Source organism: Petaurus breviceps, unplaced genomic scaffold (genome assembly GCF_028583685.1).
Source record: "Petaurus breviceps papuanus isolate PSGF00001 unplaced genomic scaffold, PetGlider_PUasm1.0 523, whole genome shotgun sequence".
NCBI lineage: Eukaryota > Metazoa > Chordata > Mammalia > Diprotodontia > Petauridae > Petaurus > Petaurus breviceps.
The window spans coordinates 1,638,932-1,651,537 of NW_027186356.1; the positions used below are offsets into that span (position 1 = coordinate 1,638,932).

The 12,606-nt window shown below is 46.1% G+C and overlaps 1 protein-coding gene across 3 annotated transcripts in view; it reads right to left on the reverse strand.

Annotated features, from left to right (window-relative positions):
- The window catches only part of ARHGAP45 (Rho GTPase activating protein 45), a 46,804-nt gene that overhangs the window by 3,224 nt on the left and 30,974 nt on the right, over positions 1–12,606 (reverse strand). For all 3 annotated transcript variants that reach the window (XM_069102032.1, XM_069102031.1, XM_069102033.1), the window contains 5 exons: positions 12,234–12,422; positions 10,834–10,971; positions 8,743–8,969; positions 5,478–5,700; positions 1,525–1,621 (listed from right to left, as the gene is read on the reverse strand). In XM_069102032.1, the coding sequence (XP_068958133.1) occupies positions 1,525–1,621; positions 5,478–5,700; positions 8,743–8,969; positions 10,834–10,971; positions 12,234–12,422 (874 nt within the window). The remainder of the gene's footprint in view (positions 1–1,524; positions 1,622–5,477; positions 5,701–8,742; positions 8,970–10,833; positions 10,972–12,233; positions 12,423–12,606) is intronic.

Here is a 12,606-nt window from a genome sequence, read left to right on the forward strand (position 1 = left end):
ATGATCCATTTTATGAATAGGGAGGGAGAAGATGGCCCCCAGCAGAGGCTGGGGAAGGGGGGGGGGCGCAGGACCAAGAAATGGACGCTGATCCAGCAGAGGAGACCAGGAGGAAACAAGAGCCAGGAAGGGGCAGGACAGGGGGGAAAAGCCCAAGTCCAGGGAAGAGAGAACAGGGAGGAAGACAAGGATGAGGAGGAGGGAGTGGGTGAGAACATCGCAAGCTTCAGAAGGGTCAAGTACAAAATGAGAGGAGACCTTGCGATTTAGCAGGTAAGAGATCATTAGTAACCCAGGAAAGAGTGGTTTTGTTTGGGTGGTGGGTAGGAAGCCAGCCCCAGGGGGTCAAGAAGCCAGTCAGCAAGCATTTATCATAAAGAATAACAGCAGTTCGACTACAGAGCGCCAAAAGCTTTACATCCACCCTCTCACCGGAGCCTCACAGCCACCCTGGGAGGTAGGTGTTGTCATCCCCATTCTACATATGAGGAAACTGAGGCAGACAGGTTCAGCTCCTTGTTCAGGGTCACACAGGTAGTATCTGAAGCCAAATTTGAACTCGGCTCTTCCTGACTCCAGGTCCAGGGCTCTATGTCCTCTGCACCACCCAGCTACCCAAAGATGACTCGGGCACCAGGTGGGACAAGTGCTATGTGCCACGCAGGGAAGAGAAAGAAAGGCAAGACCAAAGTCCAACCCAAACCCCTGCAGTCCTCGTTCCCCCGTATTCTCCAACAGTCGGTGCCCTCAACATTCTCTCCCTATCTACAGCCTACAAATGTGCCCATCTCCCACGTCCTTAGAAAAACAAGCCAACCCTCCCTCGTTCCTCCCATCCTTGTCAGCTGCTCCACTAAACTCCTCGAGGAAAGCCATCTACACCTGATGCCTACACTTCCCTCCTCTCCCTTCTAAACCTTGTGCACTCCGACTTTTGACCATATCATTTTAGTGAAGCTGCCCTCTCCAAAGTTCCCAGTGATGTCCTGATTGCCAAATCTAATGCTCTTTTCTCAGCTCCCTCTGACCCTAGCAACCACCCTTTTCTTCTGTACTCTCTTGTTGTGGGTTTTGGAACACTGCTCTCTACTCATTCTCTGGCTCTTTCTCAGTCTCCTTTTCTGGATTTTTATCCAAGTCACACTCACCCCATCTGTCCCCCAAAGCTCGGTCCTGGGCCCTTCTCCTTTCCCCCTTCTGCACTGTCTCACTTTATGATCTTACCAGCTTCCACCAGATCTAGAGGTCCAGCCTAGACCTCCAGTCCCACATCACCAAATGAATTCTGAATATCTTAAGCTGGGGCATTCCAAAGACCCCTTAAACTAAACATTCCCAAAACAGAACTCATTATCTCTATGTACAAACCATCCCTATTCCCAACAGGAGCACCATCACCCACTCACCCCAGCCTGCAACCTCTCATGTTCCACATACCCAATCTGGGGCCATGTCTACTTCCATCTCTACCCCCTTCTCTCCTCTGACCACCAAGGGCTGACCACATAGGCGGCTCCAACTCACCTCTATATGCATCTGTTTGGAAATCCAGGTCAGATGGGTCTTCACTCACCTCCAAGAAAGGTATCTCACCTCTAAGATGCTGGGAAGGGGGTCCATCCTAGAAAGAAGTTGGGAGTAGTGAGGAGAGCATCACTGTCCCTACAGAGAAGGCCAAGTCATATCCCAGGAGAAGTGTGGGTGGGATTTGGGGTCCCTACTCAGGGGTACAAGAAGCTCCATCTCTCAAAGTAGATTGTCAGCTTTTCTTCAACCTGCAGTCTTAGAGGGATACCTGGGCCATAGAGAGATGAAGTGACTTGCTTTGGGTCACAATCAATCAATAGTTGTCAATCATCCACTATGCACCAGGCACCATGCTAAGTGCTGGATTGTTCCCCCCACAAAGGTAGTACTTGTCAGAAGCAGGACCTAAACCTAGGCCTACCTGACTTGGAAGCCAGCTCTATATTCACTATACCATACTCTCTCCCATCCTAAAGACAGAAACAAAGAGGGGAACATGGAATAGTTTACCTGTCAGAGTTTTGGATAAAGGAAGAATTTAGAACCAAATAAGAGAGAACATTGTGAGATGTAAAATGGATAATTTTGATTAAATTAAAAAGGTTTTACAAAAAATATACAGAAAACAATCAAAATTTATACAAATATGAGTCTTTCCCCAATTAATAAATGGTCAAAGCATATGAACTGGCAGTTTTCAGAAGAAATCAAAGCTATCTAGTCATATGAAAAAATTCTCTAAATCCCTATTGATTAGAGAAATGCAAATTAAAACAACTCTGAGCTACCACCCCACACCTATCAGATTGGTTAATATGACAGAAAAGGAAATGACAAATGTTGGAGGAGATGTGGAAAAATGGGACCCTAACGTACTGTTGGTGGAACTGTAAACCAACCCAACCATTCTGGAGAACAATTTGGAACTATGCCCAAAGGGTTATTAAAATGTGTATAGCTTTTGGCCCAGCAATACGACTATTAGGTCTATATCCCAAGAGATTTTTTTTAAAAGGGAGAGGAGAAATTATACAAAAATATTTATAGCGGCTCTTTTTGTAATGGCTAAGAATTGGAAATTGAGGGGATGCCTTTCAATTGGAGAATGGCTGAACAAGCTGTGGTGTATGATTGTGATGGAATACTGTAAGAAATGACAAGCAGGAAAACCTGGAAAAACTTACATGAACTGATGCAAAGTAAAGTGAGAAGAACCGGAGAACACTGTACATAGTAACAGCAACACTGTGCGATGATTAACTTGGAGAGAACTGGCTCTTCTCAACAATGCAAGGATCTAAGACAACTCCAAAAGACTCACAATGGAAAATGCCATCCACATTCAGAAAAAGAACTCTGGAGTCTGAATGCAGACCGAAGCAGACATTTTTCCTTTTTTTCCCTTTCTTGTGGTTTTCCCTTTGGTTCTAATTCTTCTCTACAACATGAATAATGTGGGGAAATGTTTAATATGATTGCACACGTATGGCCTATATCAGATTGCTTGCCATATTGGGTGGAGGAGAAAATTTAAAGCTAAGAATCTTACGAAAGTGAATGTTGAAGACTAAAAAGAAATAAATATTTTTTAAAAACTGGGAGAACATTGTACACAGTAACAAAAATATTGTTCGATGAAGAACTGTGAATGACTTAGCTCTTCTCAGCAATACAATGATCCAAAACAATCCCAAAGGACTAATGATGAAAAATGCTATCTGCCTCCAGAGAAGAAACTGATGGACTCTGAATGCAGATCAAAGCAGACTATTTTTCACTTTTTTTGTTTGATATTTCTCCCACAAAATGACTAATATGGAAATATTTTACAAGATTGCACATATATAACCTATATCAAATGGCTTACCATCTGGGGAGGGGGAAGGGGAGGAAGGGAGAGAATTTAGCATTAAAAATTTAAAAAAATGAATGTCAAGAAGTTTTTACATGTAATTAGGAAAAAATAAAATATTTTAAAAAATTCAAGGGTCATCTATTGTCCTGGGCCTTTTTCTGCCTCAGCACCAAAAAAAAAAAAAAAGATAAAAACATTTCAGCTAGCATGGTTCTTATGACAGACAGCTCTGGGATGAACTGAAGCTTAAGGCATAAAAATACCATTTTCCCTGCACGCCTTCCTTTTTTCCTTATTTCTCTGGATATTCCAGAGCTTGTTTCTCTTGATAAATCATATTCTATGAAAGACAAAAACCCTCAAGACAAAACTGCTCAAGGCAGCTCAGTGAGTCACAATAATGAAGATGATGCCTTACATGCAGTGGCCTGAGTTCTTTGCTGCCCTTCCCCTTGCCCTCAAGGAGACCAGTGGACAGCCTGGTCTTCCCATAGGGCCTTTCTGGGGGGAGGCGAGACCTTCGGCTCCCAGAGGTGGTAAGAGGGCAGATGGCTACCAGACTAGCAGCTCCTTCCGATGGCATTTTACTGCTTACCAAGCGCCTTTTCCACAATGGCCCCCCAGAAATACGGAGCGTGAGCATTATCATTCCCACTGAACATGAAATAAGCAGACTGGATGTCTCTTTAAATGGATCCCGTTCACAGTTAATTGATTTTGTCCTGTTAACTGCCTGAGTCATGATTCTTTGTCTCTGAGCTGAGCTGAGCATGGCCTCTAATGGGTTAAGCTCAGAAACCTAGCTCTCTTGCGATCGTTCTTCCATTCTGGTGTCACAGAAGTCTGTTACTGTGGATGTCTGGTCCCCTGCCCTACCTGCAGGTGGGTTCAAGCCCTGCACATTCTTAGTCCCAGGAGGGAAAGAGGGCCTTGTTGCTAGCTCCTCACACCCAACTTCTCCCCAGTCGGGTCTTAGCTTCACTGGGGAAGCCGAGATCCTATTTTCTTGGTAAATTCAGGCTTTACTAATCAACTGATCATGCTCAGAACTCGGTATCTTGTTGCTGTTTGGGTTGTCAGTTGTGTCTGACTCTTTGTGACTCCACTTGGGGTTTTCCTGGCAGAGTAAACTGGAGTGGTTCACCACTTCCTTCTCTAATTCAGTACAGTACAGTACAGATGAGGAAACTGAGGCAAACAGGGTTAAGTGACTTGCCCAGGGTCACACAGCTAGCAAGTGTATGAGGCCGGATTTTAACCTAGGTCTTCCCAACTCTAGGTCCAGCACTTCATCCACTGTGCCAACTATCTGCCCCATCTGGGCCTCAATCTACCTTAATTTCTTAACAGTTACAAACAGATGAGAAAAACTGAGGCTCAGGAGAACAAGGGAAGGAAGGAAATAGGTATTTGCTGAGTGGCTACTGTGTGTCAGTACTTCATTATCTAATTTGCTCCTCACAATGACTCTAGGAGGTGGGTGCGATCATCGTCATCCCATTTTACAGGTGGGGAAACTGAGGCAGGCGGGGTGAGTGACTAAGTGTGGGTGTTCAAACACCCAGCATACCCTGGGGCAAGGGGGGATGGCAGAAGTAAGAAAAGGGAAGGCTACTGGCAGCCTGCTCCACTCAGTCTCTGCTCTGTGTCTCTGGAAAGGTTGAGGGGGATCCCTGGGCTCCAGGACAAGATGACCTCTCCAGCTCCTTCCATTCTAAGGAGTCAGTGAGATATTGTGGAAAGTATTGAATTCAAATGCTCCCAGTCTGATCACAGACAAATCACTCTAACTTTCCTCAGAGAGTGTTTTCCAAGTCTTCATCTTTAAATGGGAATAATAATGACATAATTTACCCCCAGGGTTATTGGGGGAAAGCAAGTTATAAGCCTGAAATTGCTGCAGGATGTAGCCTGATTGATATTATACTTCATAATATGCATTAATCCTGATCCATAGTATTAATGCAGATAATCCCCATTTCTCCAGCTCCCGGACAGCCAGTGTGAAATCTGCTCTGCAGACACACAGCATCCAGAGCCCCCCCCCTCCCCGTGGAGCAGCTGCAGCCCCAGACTGATCTCCTGGCACACTGACCTCACTGGCGGGGCTCTCCTCCTGTGCCTCCTCAGCCGGGACCCCAAAGATGACATCGTAGAAGGAGATAAGGGTCTCCACGATGCGTGCCTGGTGCGGGTAGTCCACCAGGGAGGAGAGAGACACAGTGGCCTCCGTGGGCCGAGGGCGCAGCAGGGTGGGCCCAAAGACGATGCCCAGGTTGCCCGGGGTCATCTTGTTTTCTTGCTCCAGCTCCACAATTCTGCCCCAGGGGAAAAAGATGACAATCGGGTTAATGAGAACTTTGTATGAACAATCCCCTCTTTGCAGACAATATGATGCTCTACCTGGGGAACCCTAGAGAATCAACTGAAAACCAAGAGAAACAATAAACAACTTCAGCAAAGTCACAGGATGTAAAAAGAGCCCTCATATATCATTAGCATTTCTATATATTACTAACAAAGTCCAGCAGCATGAGATAAAAAAGAAATTCCACTTAAAATAACTGCAGACAATATAAAATACTTGGGAGTCTACCTGCCAAGACAAACCCCAGGAACTACATGAGCACATTTACAAAACACTTTTCACACAAATAAAGGCAGATCTAAACAATTGGAAAAAATATTAACTGCTCATAGGGAGGCTGAGCCAATATAACAAAAATGACAATTTTATCTAAATTAATTTACCTATTCAATACCATAGCAATCAAACTACAAAAAAATATTTTATAGAGCTAGAAAAATTGACAGAATTCAACTGGAAAAGCAAAAGGTCAAGAATTTCAAGGAAACAATAAAAAAAAGTGGAATCAAGTGGCTTAACCCTATCAGATCTCAAACTGTATTAAAAAGTGGTAATCACCAAAACTGAAAACGGAGTGGTGGATCAATGGAAGAGATAAGTACACAATACACTGTAGTAAATGACCACAGTAATCTAGTGTTTAACAAATACAAAGATCTAAGCTTTTGGGACAAGAAATCACTATTTAACAAAACAGGAAAACAGTTTGGTAAAAATTAGGTATCAAGCAACATCTTATACCATACACCATGATAAGGTCAAAATGCATACATGATTTCGATATAAAGGGTAATACCATAAGCAAATTAGGGGAGCATGGAATGTATTACCTGTCAGATCTATGGATAAGGGAAGAATTTTGAACCAGAGAAGAGATAAAGAGCATCTGGAGATGTAAAATGGTAATTTTGATTATATTAAATGAAGAAGGTTTTGCACAAACACGCAACCAAGATTAAAGGAAAGCAAAAAGTTAGGGGTGGAATTGACAGCAGGTATCTCTGATAAAAGCCTCATTTCTCAAACATAAGACAACTGAGTCAAATTTATAAGAATGCAACTAATTCCCCAATTGATAAGTAGTCAAAGCATAGGAACAGGCAGTTTTTAGAAGAAATCAAAGCTATCCATAGTCATGAAAAAATGCTCTAAATCACTATTGATTAGAGAAATGCAAATTAAAACAACTTTGAAGTACCACTTCACACCTAGCAGATTGGCTAATATAAAAGAAAAGGAAAATTATAAACATTGGAAGGGATGTTGGAAAAATGGGATCCCTAAGGCACTGTTGGTGAAGTTGTGAACTGATCCAACCATTCTGGAGAGCAATTTGAAACTATGCCCAAAGTGCTATAAAACTGTGCATACCCTTTGACCCAGTAATACCACTACTAGGTCTGTATCCCAAAGAGATCATATAAATGGGGAAAGAGCCCATGTACAAAAATATTTATAGAACCTCTTTTTGTGATGGCAAAGGATTATAAATTGAGGTGATGCCCATCAATTGAGGATTGGTTGAACAAGTTGTGGTATTTGATTGTGATGGAATACTAAAGCTATAAAAAAATGACAAACAGGATGGTTTCAGGAAAACTTGGATAGACTTATATAAACTGATGCAAATGAAGTGAGCAGAACCAGGAAAACACTATACACAGTATCATCAATCTTATACAGTGATTGACTGTGAATGACTTGGCTATTCTGAGCAATACAATGATCCAAGACAATTCCAAGACTCATAATGAAAACATGCTATCCACCTCCAGAGTCTGATGGAGTCTGAGTACAGATCGAAGCATACTATTAAAAATTTTTTTTTCTTTGTATTTTTTTTGGGGGGGGTCCTGTATTTTCTTTCATAGCCTAATATGGATATGTGTTTTGCACCTGTATAATCTATATCAAATTGCTTGCCTCCTCAATGAGGGGGGAAGGTAGGGAGGATGGAAGAGAATTTGGAACTCAAAATTTAAAAAAAATGAATGCTAAAAGTTGTTTTTACATGTAATTGGGAAAAAGAGTAAAAGACTTTTAAAAATAATAGCATGCTACATGTTCTATAGCAATTTAAGGGCTGTGCTACATTTTCTACATGACCACCCTGGGAAAGGACTTTTAGGTTTGCTAAGAGCTTTCCCCAATATTTGTTTATGACTTTCACAGCGAGCCTGCTGCTGGAGTCCAGAACTGGACATATGGTGATTATATATATGCATATGTGTATGTGTATATGTATACATATGCATGTATATATGCACACATACATGTGTGCATACACATATATACACACATTTACACATAAACACTATATATATCTATATATCTACATCTATCTATCTATCTATCTATATAAAAAGGTCTCCACTTTACTGATGAGGAAAGGGACTCAGGCTGGCCACCCAGAAAGTTGACATCTTTTGGAGGGGAGAGTTAAACCCTGGTCCTCCTGACTTCTAAACCCACTATACCCCAAGCTGGACCTTAGCGGTCAACTAGTCTAACTACCCCCCACTTTACAGATGAGGAAACTGTGACCCAGAGGGGGTCAATAATTTGCCCAAGGTCAGAGAGCCAGCCAATTATCAGAATAAGGATTCAAAACCAGGGCTGCTGGAGAACAATTTATATAGTAATAACATTGTAAAGGCAAATAGCTTTAATAAAAGACCTATGAACTCTGACCAACCCAGTGACCAAAGGATCCTTTGCAAGATCCCTCCCCACCTGCTGACAGAGAGGTTAATGGACTCAGGGTGTGGATTACTGGGACAAGGACAATGGGGGGATTTGTCTTGCTTGACTATGGGTATTTATCACAGGGAGCTTGTTTTTCTTTTTCCTCTTTTCAAGGGGGGGGAGAAAGAAAAAAGAGACTTTTGTCAATTCAAAAAGCTTCTCACCACAAGCTCACAGCCCATGGGGTCACCCACGGGTCCAGACCCCGGGGGGCAGCCTTCCCTCTCTCCCTCCCTCTCCCCCTCACCTCCGAAGGTGCCGCACGAGGTACTGCAGCGTGGCTTTGTTCTCCAGGGGCAGCTCCTCCAGCAGGTGCCGGAGCCTGCTGGTCATGGCCTCCGTGTCCTGCTCCTTGTCTCTGTTGGAGTCGCTTCGGCCCCGCGTGGCCTTGGCTTCTGCCTCAGCCTGCAGGCTCTCCTTGGCCAGCCCCATGAGTTCATGATACAGGCGGAAAGAAAGGATGGGCTCGGGCAGCTGTGGGGCCCAGGGAGGTGTGAGCGTCTGGAGTCTGCCCTGACCCCACCAACCCCTTCCTCATCCTCACTTCTCCAGCACCTCAAGCTTCACAAAGCACCTTCCCCACAAGACCATTATTTCAGCTTTACAGATGTGGAAACTGAGACTCAGAAAGGTCTTGTCACGAGCTTGAGCTCCAGGGCTGGGACCCTGAGATCCCATTATCTCCTGACCCCCACGTTCACTCACTTCTACCTCACCACCACAATGTTTCTCCACAATTATGGGTCCCTTCATCTAGAGCAGATTAAACCTTCCAAAGAGCCTCCCTTATAACTCAGTGATGGCAACCATGAAAGGCTCTTTATCTGTATGACTGTAAGAAAACTGAAGTTCGGTGAGATTAATTGACTTGTCTAACATCAAAAAGCATTGGAGAGGGGTGGCTAGGTGGCAGAGTGAGTAGAGCACCGGCCCTGGAGTCAGGAAGACCTGAGTTCAAATCTGGCCTCAGACACTTAACACTTACTAGCCGTGTGACCTTGGGCAAGTCACTTAACCCCAATTGCCCTTCCTTCCCCCCGTAAAGCATTGGAGCTATAATTCGAACCCAGGTCTCCTAATTCTAAAACCAGCACATCAGGGTGCCTGCCCATTCAGGCCCCCCACAAGGCTAGACCACTGTTCCTCAGGCCTGGTTCTCTGCCCCACCCCTTTCCCCACTGCAGTAAGAAGCCCCCTCTGAGCTCTGAGACCAATCCCCTCTTGGACATCTAGCCTGGAATGTCCCCTCTACAACAAAAGACATTCAGAAAGTCTAAAATAAATTCATAGAACCCCAAGCAGCAGAAGGGCCATCTGGTCAAGAACCCCTTTTACAACCTTCTCACAGAGTGGCTGGTTCTCCAGCCTCTGTCTGTGGATCTCCACAACCTTCCCAGAGAGGACCGCCCCACTCTTTGCCTCCCAGGTTTATGACTGCTCTCATACAGACTATGCTGAGTCTACTGAACCATCTGTCCTGTTATCCAGGACAACTGTAAGACAATCTGTCAAATGACCCACTGAGCCATAAATGACTGTGATGAAAAAATAAAAGGGAGAAATAACTTTTAAAGAAAAGTTTTGTTGAGACAGCTAGGTAGCATGGTGGATAAAGGACTAGGCCTGAAGTCAGGAGGACCCGAGTTCAAATCCAGCCTCATTTACTAGCTATGTGACCCTGGGCAAGTCATTTAATCTCACTGCCACCTCCCCTACCCCCACCCTACCTTCTAAAAGAAAAAGTGTTGATCTTAGAGATGCTCTAAGACTATAGCATTCTTTCTTTCCCCCCAAGATGTTCTCAGACTACTGCCTTCCTCCCAATCCCAATCTATGTTCTGATAACCCTGCCCCCAAACCAATCAATAAACATTATTAAGGACCTGCTAGAAGAGATGGGCTTAGTCTGGCCTGACCTGCTTCTGACAAAGCCACAGAAATGACCATTGCCATTTCTAAGCACTCATCGAAAGGCCTGAGGCAGCCTCCCCTCCTGCCAACACTTCAGGGCCAGGAGGCTTCGCGGCTGCTCCCCGCTAACGGGAAGGCCAATGGTCGCACCGGTTTGGGGCTCAGAAAGGACACATTTGTAGGTGCTCCTATCTTCCCACCCTTGGGTCCGATGAGCATGGATTACAGGATCTGAAGCTGGATGAGGGAGGCCATCAAATCCAAGCTCCTTATTTGGGATCAGGTGACTGAGATCCACAGAGAGGCAGGGACAAGGTCAGAAGCCCCCAGGTCTGAGGAAGCCCCAGATGGTGCAGGGGGGCAGGGGGCTGACCCAATGATGTCCACCTGTGGCCCAGGAAGATACAGGAACACGCCCAACACTCACCTGACGCAGGTAGAGTTTCAGGACATTGCTGATGTCGTGCGGGGAGGCCTGGGACAGCTCCACCAGCTCTTTGCCATTCTCAAAGGCCTGGCAGAGTTTCTCCACTCGTGTCTTGACTCCATTGACCCGGTAGATCCCCTGTGTGGGCCAGAGCAGAGAAGGTCAGTGCAGGAAAGAAGCCTGAAGACCATGGTCTGCTTTCCCCACTCCCCAAGTGGCCTGGATCAGTGGAAGGAAGGCAGCAGAGCACAGGCCTCAGAGTCCCAAGTCCTGGGTCTGAATCCTAACTCTGGGCACACATGCACAACCCCGGAGGCCTTAGATGGGTCTCTTCCCATCTCTAGTTTATAAAATAATAGCCCCCTGTGGCTCCAAGTAGATGATGCTGGGAGCTGATCCCTGGGCATCTCTGGCAACGATTTGCCTGGGACAGATCCTGAGCCCACATCCTCTGGCTGTTTTCACAAGGGGTGCTAAGTGGCCAGATGACACCCAGCACAGCCTGACCCCAGAGGACAGATGGTCAAGGGTTCAGAAATCACGCAGTCCAGATCTCTCACTTCCCACGACCAAACTGGGGCAGAGAGAGGTTAACAAACCTGCCCACAGTCACAGAGAGAAGGCCAGGACTGGAACCCAGGTTCTCTGCTACCTCCACCTCCACCATACCCCAGGAGATCTGTGATGGCACTGTATGGGGCCCCCTCCACCAATACAGACTGCAGCCCTGCCCTGATTCTGGAGGGAGGGTGTGGGCACATAACAACAGCAATCATCATCATCATCAGTAATGTAATTATTGTACAATTACACAAGATGATTCTGTTGGATTTCTTTTATTACTCTATCATATTTCCATAGCACTCCAAGGCTTTCACAGGGTTCTCTCCTACAACAAAACGAGGCAGCCAGTCCCATGGGAGGGAGGAGCAAACCAAAGCCCAGGAAACCCTGTCTAGGATGGCACCTTGGAAGGGTCAGCTGGGGGCAGCCCCTCCCAGGACCCGAGGCTCAGGAGAGCTCAACGGCCTGCCCCTGGGCTCCACCAAGGCCGAATTCAGGCCTTCTGATTCCCAACAACTTGTGCTTCTGCGAGTGAAGGCACTTTCACAGCAGCCTTGTGAGATAGTCAGAGGAAGCATTATTATCCCCATTTTACAGACTAAGGACCCAAGGCTGGGGAGGGAAGCAGCTGGCCCAGAATCACATAAGGGATAAGGGACAGAGGCAGGATTCAAAGCCACGTGTGCTGGCTCACAGTCCCACACTCAGGGCTCCCCCAGCTGCCCTCTCCTGCCTCCTTTAACCCCAGCCCTCAGCAGCCCTGCAGCCTTTTTCGTGAGGGGTTCAGACACCACTGCCCCTCCTGCGGGGAAGCCCCAGCCTGCCAGGGCCTTCACCTTGGTCCTGAGTGCTCGCCTCTCAATCTCAGACAGGCATTTCTTGATGATGAAAGGGATGCCATCGGTGGTGCCCTGGGCCGCCTTCTGAAAGTCCTGTCCAAACAACTGGAGTTTTCCCTGGAGCTTCTTGTGGCCGCACTGGATAGCCAGAGTCTCCAGGCACTTCTTGTGACAGGCCAAGCAGCACTGTGGAGAGAGGACAAAAGCCACCGTCGTGACCACCGCAAACAGCCTCCACACACTGGAGGATTGGTGTGACCTTGGGACCTCACACTTCATGCCCCAAGATTGCTAGCCACCCACACCCCCCCCCCCAGACTGGAGCACAGAGTGATGGGCAGCTGTCCTCACTAAGAGGAGGCCAGCTCCA